The 17,774-nt window shown below is 50.9% G+C and overlaps 1 protein-coding gene across 2 annotated transcripts in view; it reads right to left on the reverse strand.

Moving 5' to 3' along the window:
- Nucleotides 1–2,818, reverse strand: part of LOC125443562 (WT1 interacting protein) — a 64,189-nt gene extending 61,371 nt beyond the window's left edge. The window contains exon 1 of one of the 2 annotated variants that reach the window (XM_048515774.1): nucleotides 1,586–2,818. In XM_048515774.1, coding sequence (XP_048371731.1) covers nucleotides 1,586–2,685 — 1,100 coding nt within the window. In that variant the 5' untranslated portion in view covers nucleotides 2,686–2,818. Of the gene's footprint in view, nucleotides 1–1,576 lie in introns of both variants that reach the window. The other variant, XM_048515773.1, reaches the window with a different exon arrangement.
- Nucleotides 2,819–17,774: the final 14,956 nt, after the last annotated feature.

Below are 17,774 nucleotides of genomic sequence, written 5' to 3' on the forward strand. Positions count from 1 at the left end.
TCTCTCAGCTCTACCCACCTCAAAGGGTGTTTGTTGTGGGGGGGGGGGAAGGAGATTTTAAGCCCCTTTGAGTCTCCTTACAGGAGAGAAAGGGAGGACATAAATCCAACTCTTCTTCTTCTTTACTCACTTTGTCCACCTGAGCATCCCTGCTTGGACTACGGCTGCCGTAGGTCTTGCGCCTTAAGCGGCAGAGACAAAGGCAGCCATTGAGGCCTTAAATTCTCAAGGTGGCTGCAGACGGAGCATTTCCCCAGGTATCCTGCACCAGGCTCCCAGTGCAAACTCTGTGAACACCACAACGGTCCGGCTGCATCAGGCCAAACGGCCCGCCTACTCCAGACTCCAACGACAGCTGGGCGACACGCTTCCAAGCAAACCCCGACCAAGGAGCTGGGAGTCAGGTACACAAGCTGCCGTTGAACATGGAAGCTAACAAAGGCTGCCAACCGTTGAACGCCCAAGGCGGGACCATCTGCTCACAGGTGCTTCTGCTGAAACAGAGGAGCTCTCCACATGGGGCCCTGATATACTGTAAGTCCCTCCTAAAGGCCCTGCAGGGTGATATTTTGTATTGGTGTCTAGGCCATGTTGGCTTGACCAGAGCAGCAGCAGCGGGAGCCCAGCCACACAGCCGGACCTCCCATCCTGCCGTCTCTTGCGCGAGCTGCTCCTCTCTCTCTCTCTCTCTCTCTCTCTCTCTCTCTCAGATGAAGCTGTTCTCCCTGTCTAGACATTAAGCCCTTTCGGTGCTTAGCAAGCACTGAGACTCACCACATCAGAAGGTGCCTCAAACTGAGGCGAACAGCACTCATGTGCGAAACGGACAAAGGCACCGTCCCTCAAGGAGGGGAGCGTCCCTTCCGCTCGCTCTGCCTTGCATCTCAAGGCCCAAAATCTGTCCAGGCCTCAGCAAGGCCTTCTCTGCCTGAGCAGGTGACCAGAAGCACTTAAAATTTAGCTGCTTATGGCTGCCTTGCAAAGAAGACTGCTCAATGTATTGGCAAAGGCTTCCTCTGCCGGATTCAACTGGTTGTTGTGGGTTTTCCTGGCTGCGTGGCCGTGGTCTGGTAGATCTTGTTCCTAATGTTCCACGGCCACAGACACACCTGAAAACTGAACAATAATTTCTCATGGCCACCCTAAGGGCAGAGCCTAAGGTTAACGCAAGGTGGAGGGAGGCGATTTGGGGGCCCTGGCTTCCAGCAACCTAGGACAAACGTGTCTGGATTTCAGAACTTGCCTGCCTGCCTCACCCCGCCCCCCCCCCCCCCAAAACCTCCTGCCCCTTTTCTCCCACCTCAAGGCAGACTTTCTCTTTTCTGCTGTTGTTATAGCATCATTGAACTTATTCATCTTTGGTTTGTCCTAGATGGGATCTCCAGGAACCAGAAATGAAAATACCTCCCTATCTTTAGATTCACCACCTTGGTGTTTTGTTAACACCACCTGACCATCCGTCAAAACCCCGGGGCACCTTCTTCCCCGCTCCCCCTCTTTCCTAGCCAAAGCCCACACTTGGATCCTTTTGTAAGTCCAAAGAGGGTCTTCCCCACCAGCCCCCAATATTACTCACCGAGGGTACTCCTTTTTTGCAATGTGCATCTCCAGCTCTTTCTCCAGCTCCAAGGTGAGCGCCTCCAGCCGCCTCTCCGCCGGGCTGGGCCCGCTCACCCTCGACGGCGTGACCTGGTACGGGATCAGGAACTTGGCGGCCGCCCCCTTGGAGCCGTAGGGCACGGCGACGGGCTCGGGGCCGGGGGCCGCCGGCGTCTGGGCGTGCAACCGCGGGTAGGCGTCCGGGGGCGCTTGCTCGGGGGGCGGCAAGAGCAGCATCAGGCTCTCCTCGGGCAGCATCGACGCCCTGGGCGAGGGCAGCTGCAGCTCCGGGTAGGCGCCCGTCGAGCCGCGGGAGCTGCGCGAGGAGCGCGAGCTGTGGCTGGAGATGCTGGAGCGGGGGCTGGCCAGGGACGCGCCGCCGCCGCCGCCGCCCCCCGACGACACCGCGGGCCCGTGCCGAGAGGTCCCCGCCGCCGCCGCCGCCTCCAGCTCGCCGGTGCCGGACGACGAGGAGCGCGGGCTGCTGTGGCGCTGGTCGTAGCCCATGCTGATGCCGCTGGTGCGGTTGCTGCTGGGCTTGCTGCCGCCGCCGCCGCCGCCGCCGTCGGACGAGCCGGTGAGGCTGGCGCGGGGGCTGGAGTGCTTGCTGGTGTCGCTGGCCGTGCTGGCGTAGCTGGAGCGCGGGCTCAGCGCCGCCTCGACGCCGCCCGGTGCCACCAGGCTGCCCCGAGGGCTGGCCAGAGGGCCCGGGAAGCGGCCGCCCGCCTCGGCGCCGCCGACGCACGTCGAGCCCCGCGGGTAGCCCTCGGCCGAGTAGCGCTTGTAGCAGGGCAGCGCCACCTCGGAGCGCGGGCACGGGCCGTCCTCGCAGCCGCCGCCGCCGTTCAGCGAGCGCAGCGCCAGCGCGGCAGCCTCCCCCGACGGCAGCGCCGGGTAAGGCGGCGGGGGACCTAGCGAGCCGCCGCCGCCGCCGCCGCCGTTGAGCTGCCTCTTGGCCCGAGTGTCCTGCTCCAGGCCCGACGCCGCCTGCTCGCCCCGACGCCGCCGGCCGAGCCCGTCCTCGGACAGAGCCAGCTCGGCCAGCAGCTTGCCGGCTCTCAGGACGCTCTCGTCGGACTTCTCCATGCCGGCCTCGGTGCCTGCCTGCCTGCCTGCCTGCCTGTCTTGCAGCCGGCCAAGTTTGCAGCCCGGGGGAGCCGGCGCACGCTGGCCTGGACGGACCGCTCACCCCCGAGGCATCCCGCCCGGCCCGGGAGGAGCAGCGAGACCCGGGGGTTGCCGCGGGGAGCGCTCCCCCCCTCCCGCCGCAGCAGCCCTCCCAACTAACTTGTGCGGGCCAGTCAATGGCGCGCTGCGCGGAGGAATTTGCACTTCGAGCTTTCCCTGCCTCCTTCTCTCTCTCCCCCCCTCTCCTCCTTCCCACCCCCCACCGGTCTGGCACCGAGACCCTCTGCAAGGGGGCGATGCCTGGCAATGCAATGCGCATCCGGGGGGCGGAGGAGTGGAGCAGGAAAGGCACGGCCAGGAGGAAGCCCGGCCTGGAGCGAGGGAGGGAGCCTTTGTGCGGCCGGGGAGAGGCGCGGGACGGGGAGGGACTTCTTTGTGTGGGGCAGGAATGCGAGGAGGAAGGAGACGGGGCGCTGCGTCCCTCTGGAATGTGGTTAATGCTGAAGCCAAACGGCGAACTGACTTTTAACCAGCAAGCGAGGCAGAGGGCAGCTGGAACCGCGGCGGCAAACTCCCCCTTCTCTGCATGTGACTTTGCTTCGGTTCCTCTTTTCTGCATCCGGGGGGGTCACTTAAAGCAGCGGCTCCCGGAGGTGCGGTCCCTTTGTGCCTTGTCGCCCGCGCCCGGGTGCAGGGACGGCTCCGGAGCCGCACTCGCTCTGCGTGACTTTTTGCTTCAGTTTCTCTTTTCTGCATGCATCCGGGGGGTCGCATAAAAGCAGCGACCAGGAAGAGTTACTGATCCTTTATTAGCGTAAGTCCCACACTGCCCTTCCAGGAAGGTGACGGGAGGGAGCAGAGTCTCTGCCCCTTCAGGAAGGTGCTGGTCTCCCCTCTGGGGTGCCTCCCGGAGACCAGGACGCGATGACCCTTGCACTGCCTGGGACGGGTGCCCCGTCAAGAGGGCTGCAGAAGGGCAAGCCAAGGCGTGCGATGTCAGGCGGTGCCTTTTGACTTGGCTGCCTGGAGGAACGGGGCAGTGCAGGGTCTTCTAGACTAGGGGGTGTCCAACTCTGGGGCTTCAGCTGTTCGTGGACTACAATTCCCATCAGCCCCTGCTGGCATGGACAATTGTCATAATTGGACCCCCCTCGGCCCTAGAGACCAAGAAGAGTGGTTTCCTTGCTGGGCCACAGGGGTTCTGGTGGCACTCCTCTGCCCCAGGACCTGCCACAGAACCCACCCAGCCCCGGTGACAGAAGAGCTCTGCTGGGTGGAGGATCCGCTCTGTTCCTTCTAGTCCAGCATCCTGTTTTATACCACTATGGAGGGTCAACAACAGAGATTAGAGGACGAGGGCCTTCCCCAGGGTTGTCAGGTCTGGGTTGGGAACTACCTGGAGATTTTTTGGGGGGGAGGATCCTGTGGAGGGACGGAGGGGTTTGGAGAGAGGAGAGGCCTCAGCAGGTTATAACCCAGTGGTGGCGAACCTATAGCGCGGGTGCCAGAGGTGGCACTCAGAGCCCTTTCGGTGGGCAGGTGAGCACAGAGTTCGTCATGGGGGAGGGCGGAAAATCACCCCCCAGCACACACATCTAGGCTGGCCTGGGCACGATCCTTTACCTGGGAGTAAGCCCGGTTGCTGGCAATGGGGCTTGCTTCTGAATAAACCCTCCTAGGGTCGTGATTCACCCATTCGAAGCATTGCACGTCGCTTCACCAAGCTTACTCCTGAGTAATGCGTGCCTTGGAGCCAACCGTTTTTTCTAAACTAAAACCTTAGTATTCAGGTTAAATTGCCAGGTTGGCACTTTGCGATAAATAAGTGGGTTTTGGGTTGCAATTTGGGCACTCGGTCTCGAAAAGGTTCACCGTCACTGTTATAACCCCATACAGTCCCCCTTCCAAAGTAACCACTTTCTCCAGGGATACAGCAGTGGCGTAGTGGTTAAGAGCAGGGTCACTAATCTGGAGAACCGGGCTTGATTCCCTGCTCTGCCACTTGAGCTGTGGAGGCTGATCTGGGGAACTTTGTCGATTTCATCGCAAACAGTGTTGTCACATTAAACCGAAGATACATTGTGTAGGAAATTGACAAGAGAAGCTACTTATGCAGGATGACATTGACAAAGGACTTCCTCCATGGGCGAGCATAAATCAGTTCACCCCCTAGAGGAGGATGGTGTGGTATGGTCATGCAAGTCTTCAGGGTACGGTGGCCCCACCACGACACTTGGATCTGAATAACTGGGTCCACCCCTACCCCCAAAATTAAATCCAGGATGTGCCAGCTCCATGCATGGAACCTGAAACAAACTATGCCCCAGGACAGCCATGGATAACACCAGGTCCGAAGCCTGTCTGGAGGAGGCGTCATCAGCATGGCTGCTGACAGGGTGTTTGTTTGGGGGGGGGGGAAGGGGAAGGAGCTTGTCAGCCCCTTTGAGTCTCCTTACAGGAGAGAAAGGGGGATATGAATCCAAACTCCTCTTCTTCATTGGCTACTAACCAGTTGTAATTCCAGGAGATCGCCATGCACTGCTTGGAGCAGGCCTGCCAACCTCCAGGTGATGGCTGGAGATCTCCTGCTATTATAACTGATCTCCAGGCTGCTTTGGAAGGTGGATTCTCTGGCGTTTCTCTCCAAACTCTGCCCACCTCAGGCTCCATATCCAAGATATCCAGCTGTTTCCCAATCTGGAGCTGCCAACTTAAACCTGGAAATTGGCTACTGCATTTCACTGAGGTTAACTGCCTCTGGAGATGGAGGCTTTCTTTAATCCCCATGGGTAGTAGCCACTGACAGAACAGTCCTCCATTAATCTGTCTATTCCCTTCTTAAAGCTGTATTATGCTTGCGGCTCTCACTACATTCTCTGGCAGTGAATTCCACTGTAGTCACTCGTCACTATGGGGGGGACGCTTGGTCAGGCACAGGTACGGCCTTGGAGGGCTAGCTGTTGTCCCCTACAGAGATTTCCCTGGGACTGGCCCCGTTGCTTGCCTCAATTGCACTTTGTAGGGTCACATCTTCAGTGACTGAAAAGCTGATTTTCATCTCTGGTCAAGGGACTCCTGAGAAGCAAAGGACAGATTGAACCCCAGAGGCAAGACGGATATTCCGGGGGCATCCTTTATGGTGGGTTGTGCTTTCCTGGAGCATCTCCCCCTAGTCCCTGCGAAGCACAGTCAAAACAAAGAAGAGAGGCAAGATTGCGCAACCACACAACCTCCTCTGCCCAGGATCCGGAATAAGCCAGCCCTTATCAGTCCCCATTTCCTTGAGATTTGGGGCCTGCTCTGTGGAGCCTGAAAGCTCAATCAATCCAAGAGGAAATGAAAAAGTAGCAAGATAACAGCTGACAAAGCATGGTGTAGTGCAGGGGTGTCTGAGACTGCCCTCCAGATGTTCATGGACTACAATTCCCATCAGCCCCTGCCAGCAGGGGAATCATAGTCCATGAACATCTGGAGGGGTACATTTGGACACCCCTAATATAGTGGAGAGCCAAGTTGGAATCCCAAATCTACCATGAAAACTTGTTGGGTGGTTTGGGACCAGTCAGTCACACATTCTCCCCGTAACCTACCTCATAGGATTGAGTGGGGAAAAATGGGGGAACAGTGTGCACTGTACGACAAAATTGCACTAAACAAATGCACACCAGTGGAGCTGCAGTGGGACTTTTTGTCTCCATAGGACGTATACTTAATTGTCTAGCAGAGGAGACTACAAATTAAACGGCTGCTTGGAACTGCTGCTCCCCAATTAGAAGTCAGGCCTCGATGATCCCGACGCCAACCCTTACGCTGGAATGTTCTTGTGTAGCTGCTGAGCTCAGGTGGCATCCTTGTTGTGAGACCTGCGGCCTCTCCAAGGGGAAGGGTTTGCAGGTAGCCTTACCTAGCGTGTGTTTGGCACCTTTCGTGTCCAAAGCAAACCTAGAAGAAGAAGAAGAATTTGGATTTATACCCCACCTTTCTCTCCTATCTTGTGACCTACAAGCTCCTTCCCCTTCCCCTCCCCACAACAAACACCTTGTGAGGTTGGTGGGGCTGAGAGAGTTCTGAGAGAACTGTGACTGGCCCAAGGTCACCCAGCAGGAATGCAGGAGTGCACATCTGGTTCACCAGTTAAGCCTCTGCCACTCAGGTGGAGGAGTGGGGAATCAAACCCGGTTCTCCAGATTAGAATCCACCTGCTCTTAACCACTACACCATGCCGGCTTACCAGGAGCCACACTGTGTTACTGAAGTTAAGCTACAGCCATCATTTTGTGCCTGGCTTCACCTGCTGCAGCAGCCATTTTGTTGCTGCACCGCCATGCTGTGTCAGAATTCCAGATGTGTTCACAGGGCCACGGAGGTCCCCTGCATTAATTCGTTGTGGAAATCCAGATCCATAATTTTGCTTAATATGCATAATTTATGCATATTAAGAAGAAGGAGGTTTGAATTTATACCTCCCTTTCTCTCCTATAGGAGATTCAAAGGGGCTTACCATCTCCTTTCCCTTCTCTCCTCCCACAACAAACACCCTGTGAGGTAGGTGGGGCTGAGAGAGCTCCGTAGAGCTGTGACTAGTCCAAGGGCACCCAGCTGGCATGTCTAGACTAATCTAGTTCCCCAGATAAGCCTCCACAGCTTAAGTGGCAGAGCAGGGAATCAAACCCGGTTCTCCAGATTAGAGTGCATCTGCTCTTAACTACTACACCACTGCTGCTCTTGGAAGGTAGACCAGTACTGGGAGAATAACAGTGCAATCCAAAGGGAGAAAACACTAAGGAGTGTGACCCTGTGCCAGCATAAAGGTCACTAATGGGGCACTAAGGGGCATTTACACCAGCACAGGGCACTTAATGGTGTTTCTGGGGAGCCATGCATCAGTGTGACACCTGGGCTCTATCACAGCTGCAGCGCCAGTGCTGCTCCAGTGCAGGTGTCCACTCCAAAGGGGCGTTTCTGGAGGCAGAGCCAGCTTTAGCCAGTGCACACTTACCCCAGCAAACTCAGTGGTGCATCCCATTGTGCTGCATTTTTCACTTACTGGCCAAAGCACAGCAAGCCTCTTAGGAGAAGGCATAGCTGTGCTGCCCCTGGCCACACCATAACTACCCGCCCCCTGCCAAGATTGCACTGTAAGGCTCCAACCAACCTTGTGCGATAAAACCACCAAGGGAATTGGAGTAAAAATATGGTTTGAACCCACAAATCTTCTCTTAGGGCCAAACTGCACATGAAGTTTTGTACTCTGTGAATATGCAGTTCCAAAACGAGGAAAAATAACTCCATTCTCCCAGGCTGTTTTGGCTCAGGAAAACAGCACAGAAGGAAGACAGTGGCCTCTTCGTCGCCCACGCCAAAGTGTCCAAAGGCCCCTGCGGACTTTTAAAATGCTGCTCCCTGCAACTGCTCTGGCTCTGGGGAAAGTCCCCAGATCTAAATCATGACAAAACCTGACATGCTATAGCAGTTCCTGTGTCACTTCGTGATCAGTTGTACATACTTGGATGAGTAGCAGAGGAGGAGGGGAACTGTCTCCCAAGGACTGGCTTAAAAGTATTTTGTCACCCGAGCAAGGGATACAGCCATTCTCTCCAGTACCCAGCTGGTGGAAGCTCAGGACCGGGAAGGAACTCTTTAGTTTGGAGAGGAGACGTCTGAGGGAGCATATGATTGTAGTCTATAAAATTGTGCATGGGGTAGAAAATGTGGGCAGAGAGAAATTTCTCTCTCACGCAATACTAAAACCAGGGGGCATACATTGAAAGTGCTGGGGGGAAGAATTAGGACTAATAAAAGGAAACATTTCTTCACCCAAGCGTGATTGGTGTTTGGAATATGTTTGGAATATCAGCACAGGATGTGGTCATGACCCCTAACCTGGATAGCTTTAAAAGGGACTTGGACAGATTTATGGAGGAGAAGTCGATCTATGGCTACCATCCTTGATCCTCCTTGATCTGAGATTGCAAATGCCTCAGCAGACCAGGTGCTCGGGAGCAGCAGCAGCAGCAGCAGCAGCAGCAGCAGGCCATTGCTTTCACATCCTGCCTGTGAGCTCCCAAAGGCACCTGGTGGGCCACTGCGAGTAGCTGAGTGCTGGACTAGATGGACTCTGGTCTGATCCAGCAGGCTCTTTTGTATGTTCTTAAGGAATGCTGGTCTTTGGCATGCTGCCAGTGCCTGGGAGTGAAGAGTCCCTACAAGGCATCCGGAACCTCCTCAGAACCCTCTCCAATGGGGAGAAAAATGTGATATAAATATTTCAATCCATCAAATCTGCACATGCCTTTGTGTATACTGCAAGTCAGGTCAAGATGGCCCAGGTGCACAAGCAATGCTAGCAATGTAGGGGCACCAGAAAAACAGCACACGGCCCGGGACAAAGTTGTGCCACAGGTTCTCCCGTGACATCGCAAGACAGCCTGTGGCATAGCACTCAGATTGCACAATGTGGGCCCCTGGTGTAGCAAAATATTGGACCAGATTCAGGCCAGGCTGTGCCGTCTGAAACCGTAAAAGTCTTCCTCGCTTTTCCTTTACCTTCCGATGCAACAGTTGAGTGCACATTTTGGAATTATTATGGAAAGGAATGGAAATAAACCAGCAAATATTTGCAAATGCTCTTCTAGGAAGCCATAGCATGGCCTTCTCCTGGAATACCATGTGTGGTTCTGGTTGCTGTATCTGAAAAAGGATATTGCGGAGCTGGGGAAAATGCAAAGGAGGGCCCAAACGATCAAGTGGTGGAGGTATTTTCCCTCCGAGGACAGGCTGAAGATTCTATGAGTTTTTTGCTTTAAAAAATTGCTAAAAAGGAGGGTTTTACATGTTGATAAAACTGTGCACCAGGTGGAGAAAGTAGATAAAGAGAATTTTCCCCCCTCTTCCATAATACTAGAACTTGCAGGCACCTGTACGACATTGATGGGCAATATATTCAGGACAGTCAAAAGGAAATACCCCTTTGCTCAATGAGTAGAAATCACTTCCAGAAGAGGTAGTAGTCATGACCAGGAGCAGGGGTGGCTTTATTCACGAATAGCTCATTTTTAGAGTACCCTCCCCAAGAGAACCATTTCCGTCTCTTCGAGGAATTCCCCAAAGATTCCAACACATTACAGTTTCCTTTTCTGAAGGGAGGTTTCCGGCCTGGGTTTCCGTTTCACACCCATGTTTTCCAGCAAAGCAAAACTTTTCCATGAGTTATAACCACTGGCTGGGATAGGATCCCTTCAAGGGGTTGTCAAGGCTAATATTAAGCTGAGATGGTTTGCCATTGCCTTCCTCTGCAGATTCTCCCTCGGTGGTCTCCCTTCCAAGGACCGACCCTGCTTAGCTTCCAAGATCTGACGAGATCAGGCCATACCACATTGTCTTCCCAAAAGTGCTCTTGAATTGGGGCATCCTATTTTTTTTTTTACTGTTTTGAAACTGTTCCCCTGCCTAAGTCCCTGGAAGGTCAGATGCCTTTGCCTCTTTCTGAACTCGGCTTTTGACATTTGTCCATGTCCTTTGGGAAGGGGGAGGGATGATCCTACGCACTTCAAAAGCGCAACGGCCTTCAATGTTTAATTAAGAATGATAACATGTTCTTGGCATCGCATGAGGCCCTGGCATGCTATGGTTGCTCCTGATAGCAAGCAACTGAACCTCCGGCAGCAGAATGGCAGAACTGGCATAGCTTCCCTTGAAGGCAAAGGGGGCATTTGACAACATCTGACAAGCAAAACACCCGTCTGTCTGCAGGACTCGCAATGGTTTTTGCTGCTTCAGTCTGAACCCAAGGCCAGGGCTGCTTCTCCAAGATTCCAGGATCAGAGTTCTTTTTTATTGGCTGTATTGGATGTGTTAAGTGCCATCAAGGCCCTTTCAACTCCTGATGACCTAGTGAATCAATGTCCTCCAAAACATCCTATCCAGTGTGGCACAGATGGATTCTAATCTGGAGAACCAGGTTTAATACCCACTGCTCCACCTGAGTGACAGAGGCTTATCTGGTGAACCAGGTGTGTTTCCGCACTCCGACATTCCTGCTGGGTGACCTTGGGCTGGTCACAGTTCTTCGGAACTCTCTCAGCCTCACAAGGTGTCTGTTGTGGGGAGAGGAAGGAAAAGGAGTTTGTAAGCCAAAGTGGGGGTATAAATCCAAGCAGCAACAACAAACACCCCAACCCCCTCCCCCCTCTCCTCCTCCTCCTCTTCTTCTTCCTCTTCTTCTATTTATTGATCTATCTGTACACATGTTTTATAATAATTTGATCTTCAGTTTATTAACAATACTCTTTAATTTCTAGCTGGAAACCAGCTGCTTGGGGTGTGTGATAAACACAGGGGGAGTTGGCAAGCAGTAGCAGCAGTTTTACCAAATGGTTCAGCTGCCTTTGCCCTCTTCTGGGTTCTATGCCCATGTTCCCATCCAAACTTGTGAGGCAGACTATTGAAGGGGCAATGCCAGCATTCCCTAGGGTGTGCTAGAAAAGGCACAGTCCATCTCTGGCCTCGAACAATCACAGGAGTTACCCAGGGATGCCAGTGCGCCCAATGGCTTTCAACACATATTGCAAAGGAGGAAAGGCTATTTGTGTGGATCTAGGAGCCAAATGCATCTGCTGTGGTCCTTACCCTGAGGAGCTTACAGACTGGCCCAGTAGGGAGGGAAGAAGCAAATAGAACAATTACAGAAGGGAGAAATTGCTCCTCCTTCTCAGATGGACATTTAGAGTGACCCCAACAGGTCCCTTCACCACTGGAAGATGAACAAATCAAATGCCATGAGTATCATTAACTGGGAGGGGGCGGGAGAGAGAGAGAGAGAGAGAGAGAGAGGTGAAACACTTCTGAAAAAGCAAACATAGGTAGACCTTATAATTTTATTATATCTAACTCTCAACAAGACCTCGGTTGCGGACCACAAAATCCAGAGACTGGGGTCGTGTATTATCACACTTCCATTACAATGCTTATTAGATATCTGATCCTGATTACGTTGAGTGACACTGTATATAATCTGCCTCTCAAACCCAGTAGGTAAGGTGGACTAAAAAGTGAATACATCAAGTACAAATAGAAAGCATTTTTCTACAGACGCTCCCCCCCACCCCCGGCCAGGTTTTACAGAAAAAAGTTAAAAACATATTTTAAAAGATTTTTTTAAAAAGAAGAATGTTGTCTGCACTCATTCATACAATATAAAGGTGTTGCGAAGGGGGGGGGGGGGCAGGCAGGTGAAGTTGAAGGGTTCAAGATTCCTCCTGTCCCATGGGAACAAGTTGGGGGCCCCAGCAATCAAGCAAGCATGAAAGAATGCTGTGGAGTTTCCCCCCTCCCCAGCTATTCTCATAGATCCCGATTATCACACACACACCAGCAGCAAAAGAATAAAGAACATAAAAGTCAGAATAATTTGAGTCAGCAACATTTGGGTCCAAATGTATTTTATTAATTTAAAATATTAATGGCCTGCCTTTCTGCTGTCGGTTCTCCAAGATGAACTATAGAGAAGTGAAGCTGGGCGTGTAACTTTGAATTGGTAACTTTTTAGTTAATGTTATGATCATTGGCTGACCAGCAGCTCAATTCAAAGCATGTCCACTTGGAACCAATTTCAGCTGGACTTAAATTTTCTAGAAAGTGTAGAGAAAGACAAGGAGAGAAATATTTAAAGACAAGGAAATCTGGCCTAACTACTGCTTAACTTCCTGACACTGGAAAATATCTGTCAGATGATGAGTTGCTGCACTCCCAGAGCGTCAGGAAGACACCACTTTCTTGTTGGGATCCCAGTGAGTGAAAAAATAGTTTTTGTGTTTTTGTAGCTGAAGCTACCTGGTCATAGGGCTGACTGGCCAGTGCCCATGCCATCAAAAAGAGCCACAGCATCCCTGCACTGCATTAAAAAAAGACTCCTTGTTTCTTGTTAAAATTGTATGTGTTCACAGATTGACTCACTGTCTGACATAAGGGAGAGACACGAGACGCTGGACTACAAAATTAGCAGCAGAATCACTAGTAAGTATGTAAGAGGCACTACAAAGGTTGGGGCAAAGCTGGGCTTTCCTAAGGGGAGAAAAAATAAGCCATGTTTTAAATGTACATTTACGGCTACCATCTGTACGATATACAACCCTATTGAGGGTAATATTGAGGGTAAGACGATCCCCCATCCCTTTGCTCAATACTGAGGAACAGCAATAGTAAGGATTTCCCAAAGCACCCTAAATATGCCTATTATATATATGCTTAGCAAAATAATTGAATTATTAAGTTTAACTAGAAGGAATTTAAGAGCAAGGAGGCGTCCTGAAATTTGGCGTAGGATTGCAGCCTGGATTTTCTGAAAGCCTAAATGGTGTGTGTGTGTGTGTGTGTGTGTCGGGGGGCTATTGCTGTGCTAAGAATGGTCCACTGTGCTACTGCTGTGCTAAGAAAGGTCCAATGGCCTGCTCAAAGTACTTAAAGAAACAATTTTTTCCATCATTTTATACAAGCAGCCACGGCAGACAGTAAACCGGGTTGCAGACTAACATTGCTCTGCTTAGAACTTCCGCGCTTATCTCCTCCACCCAAAGCACAAAGCATCAACCTGCAGGTGTACATGCAAGGACTTCTTCTTAGATGGACTCGAGGACAAAGCTGCTGTGTGCTCAGTTCCTTGGAGCTGGATGTTTGAGTGGTGGGTTCTTTTCTAGAGGAAGAGTAAGATACTGACGTGTTTCACCTGGTAGTACCACAGTGGCTTAGGAAGGATCAAGCTGTTCGAAATTCAAGTGTCACCAGTGCTGCACTTAGTCATTCTGTGACTCAAGAGGAAAAATAGTTATTAAAAAGATTTGGAAATCTAAATTTGTCTGCAGCGGCTGTTGCTGTTAAATCTGCATGATTACTGGGCCCATTCTAGACAGCCCTCTTCTGGAAAGTTGGGCGCATTACATCTCCTGAACTTCTCTTGGCAGGGTATGACTGCAACTAGAAAGATTTCTCTTCCTAGTTTGCTAAAGTGGGGAATATTCTGAAAGGGGGGAAAGACTGAGTTTGGGCGATTTTCTCCACAATATCACCGCAGAATACCAGTTTTCTCCATTAATTTCTACGTGACCCCGGCAGCTGTTAAAGCAATTCCACCCTCTTCTCATACCTTTTGGCACGCCTAGCAACCAACTCAGCTCAGACTGAGGAACAAGAGGCAAAGATAGTAACCCTGGGAATCAGTGACCAAGAATGAATGGGGCCATGTGGAGGTAATCATGCAACCAGCTACGGCTCATCTTGTATTTCCCCCACATAGTCAACCACTTCCACAAGGCAAGTTTCAGAATAGCCTTGTGCCTCTTATGCCGCACAAAGGCGTTGATTTTAAAAAGCACATTTTAAATCCCCCTCTGTTTAAAAGCTCAGAAAGCAATTGCAAAACTCTTGGATCCATTTAAAGGAGCAAGCCGGTATACCAGGAACACCATCTGCACCAGCGCTTTCCATGCCAGCTTATTGGCAGTCTTGCCGAACCCACAACTAACTAGCCAGATACAGCCCACTGGCCATATGGGAAGATCCTGCCAACGATGGTAGTTGCCCAGCTCATGTGTTAGCAGTTCCAGGCAGCACAAGCAGGTGATCTGTCGAGCTTTTTGTTCGGCATGGCTGCTGCAGATTGTGCCAGCCTACTGTTTGAACAGCTACCTTTTTTTTCTCAGACAGTGGCTGACATCTATATCCTGGGTACATACAGAAGGAGAACTTTGAAAGGTGTTCCGCATGCATGCGAGGTTCATCTGAACCCACACAGCTTAGGGCCAGGTATTTCTGCTCACACAGCTTCTCCCAGTTTGTACATCATACTGGAACCAGTGCGGGGACCTGCACTGCCATGCAGCCATGGCTGGCTTTATGTCTCCATGCAAGCATGTCCTGCACAACCCCTTTTTGCCAAGAGGGTCTCCCACACTACAGTGTGCCAAACCAAGGACCCAGGAAGGTGCTTAACTATCACCCAACTTTTCATCCTCAAGATAGATCTAAAATTGTCACTGGTCCCAAAACCACTTAAAACACATTTTCTGCTGAGCACACAGTGATAAATTGAATCCATTTTTTCCATTAACCGCCAACCATTGATACAATTTACATTCCTACAATTCTTTCAGTATTTGAACAACGATATGGCAAAGCCCTCAGCCCCACAAATTGGTAAATGATACAGCCAAGATTGACGCTTCATAAATTCCTCAGATTAGATACATAGACAAAAGCTTCCCTGGGGATTGGGGGCTTTCAGCGCTGCTTATGTAGGAAAACAAATACAGAAATGCAGCTCCGCATTCCAGGATCCTAAAAGAAAATCCCTCCAGACTGTTCGAGGAGGCATCTGGCTGCATGGAGATGGGAAATGAAAAAGAGGGGCGGAAACAGCTGAAGGACGAGAACAAGGGATACAAAGTACCAGTGGTCTGAAAAATGATTATAGAGACATCCAAATATCAAAAGGCACGCATGTAAAATTCAAAATTACAAAATGTGATAGAACATACAAAAATACTATTGGAATTACAAACCTACAAAGCTATATTATGATTTCCACGCGTCAGCAGGGAGCCTATTGCAAAATCGTTGCTCTGCCACCAGTTCAGAATTTATGTATATAAAAGAATCCATAGGATCATAGTGTTGGAAGGGACCATCTAGTCCAGGGGTCTGCAACCTGCGGCTCTCCAGATGTTCATAGACTACAAATCCCATTGTAGAGCCGCAGGTTGCAGACCCCTGATCTAGTCCAACTGCCTGCTCAATGCAGGATCAGCATAGAGCAGTGATGGCAAACCTTTTAGAGACAATGCCAGGGGCGGAGCAAGGGAAAACTGCATCCTGGGCATGTGTGCGCCCCGCGCCCCTGCCCTGCAATGCCCCAAAACACCCCTGGAATGCCCTTGCCACGCCCCCGCAGGGTCATGCCCCCAGTGCGTTGCGCACCCCTCGCCCCCTTGACACTTTGCCACTGTCGAGTGCCCAAACTGGGGCGATGGAGCACGTGTCCAAAGAGGGCTCTGAATGCCACCTCTGGCACCCGTGCCATAGGTTCGCCACCAATGCCATAGAGCATCCCAGACAAGCATTTGTCCAGCCGCTGCTTAATGACTGCCAGCAAGGGGAGCTCATCACCTCCCTAAGCCGCTAATTCCACTGTTGCACAACTCTTAATGGAAAAATATGAATTCCTAATATCCAATCACCTTTCTTCCCATAATTTTATATGTAATAATAGGTATAATTTCTTTTACAGTAAGCAGACATTTCAACAGTAAAAGGAGGGAGGAAAGATAGAAAAATAACAGCAGAAGCTAACAGTGAAACGCTACCACATGTTTCAGATTCAGGAAAGTAATAAAATGCCACCAGAGCAATTAAAATCAAATGTGGCAGCACAGCGAGGATCAAGCTTAAGAACTGATAGCAGAATTCACAATCCATCAAAGCTGAGAAGCCAAAAAAAAGGTTTCACTCAGTCTTCAATGCTCAATAGACTTGGTACCCAAAGACTAGCTGTGAGGAGGGAGCTCCTGAGACATGGAGCGACCAAAGGCCACGCTGCAAATTACATCTTGTTTTGATCCCATCGCCATTTTGTTACTTGGACTCATGAGAACATGACCAAATGTTGCTAATGGACGATGGAATGACAGGGATAAAAGTTCTCTCTCGGTGGGAAGCATTTTAAACAAACTGGAGTCTAATTCCTTCCAGGCTGTCTTCAGTTGTCCTGGCCCGGAATGGGCCAAACAAAAAGATTTTGTCTTCATTCCATTATACAAGGCAGGTTGAAGACAAGAGGCCATGCTGGCAGGGGCTGATGGGAATGGTAGTCCATGAACATCTGGATGCCATAGGTTCGCCACCTTTGTACTGTAGTATACAGAGGACTGTATTTCTCAAAAGAACTTACACACTTCTCCATTTCCATCCTCACAACATTAGGGTGAGAATGTGTGAAATTTGAACTAGGGCTTTCCAGTTCCTAGTCTGACACTCTTTAAATACTACCCCAATGTAATAAGGTTCTTTAGTCGGTATTCCTTTCATCTCAAAAACAAGCACACTGCATATTTCTTGTACTACAAATTCTTAAGGTTTAAGGCAATTAAGGTATGTTCTGGTTGGTCTGGAATGAGCTGGACTGTGCAAGAGAGACTCATGGAAACTGGAGCATCTCCAGAAAAAAACAGTACCCAGCCTGCACCAGTTGCTTGAAGAGATCCATGAGAGAATCCTTAGGGTCTAGAAGGGAAAGCAGTTCACATGCCACCTTGACCAACCATAGTGCTATCCAGAATAACTCCTTTGAAAACAAACACAAATTAGAAGAAGAGTTGGATTTATATCCCCTTTTCTCTCCTATAGGAGACTCAAAGGGGCTTACAAACTCCTTACCCTTCCCCCCTCACAGCAAACACCCTGTGAGGTAGGTGGGGCTGAGAGAGCTCTGAAGAATGTGACTAGCCCAAGGTCACCCAGCTGGCGTGTGTTGGGAGCGTACAGGCTAATCTGAATCTCTCAGATAAGCCTCCACAGCTCAGGCCACAGAGCGGGGAATCAAACTCGGTCCCTCCAGATTAGAGTACACCTGCTCTAAACCCACTACACCACTGCTGCTCCTATGCAATTATATTACCACTCTAGGAAGATGTAATATTATATGCTTCCCTTCGCCACCAGACTTTGGGGGAGTCCTGGAACTGTTCCAGGGCTGAGCAAGGAAGCAGTCAGTGGGAGACAGGAACTACCAGCTGTGACCTGGGGTCTCTCCCTCTGGTTGCTCCCACACATTATTAAGGTAGCAATAATTCCCAATGGGAATGCTTTGTCCACACACACAAATCCAGTTGCAAACAACTGCTATAGCAAAATATCAGAGTGTACAAATTCAATTCCTTGTATACTTCCGTCACCTCTGACCTAGCTGTGCAGCTGTAAAGCAATGAGACATTCTGAAGAGCTTAATAAAGGAAGGTGAGCCGCAGACACGTGCAACGATCAAGAAAGATCCAACCAAA

The sequence above is a fragment of the Sphaerodactylus townsendi genome, linkage group LG14 (assembly GCF_021028975.2).
Source record: "Sphaerodactylus townsendi isolate TG3544 linkage group LG14, MPM_Stown_v2.3, whole genome shotgun sequence".
Classification (NCBI taxonomy): Eukaryota; Metazoa; Chordata; class Lepidosauria; order Squamata; family Sphaerodactylidae; genus Sphaerodactylus; species Sphaerodactylus townsendi.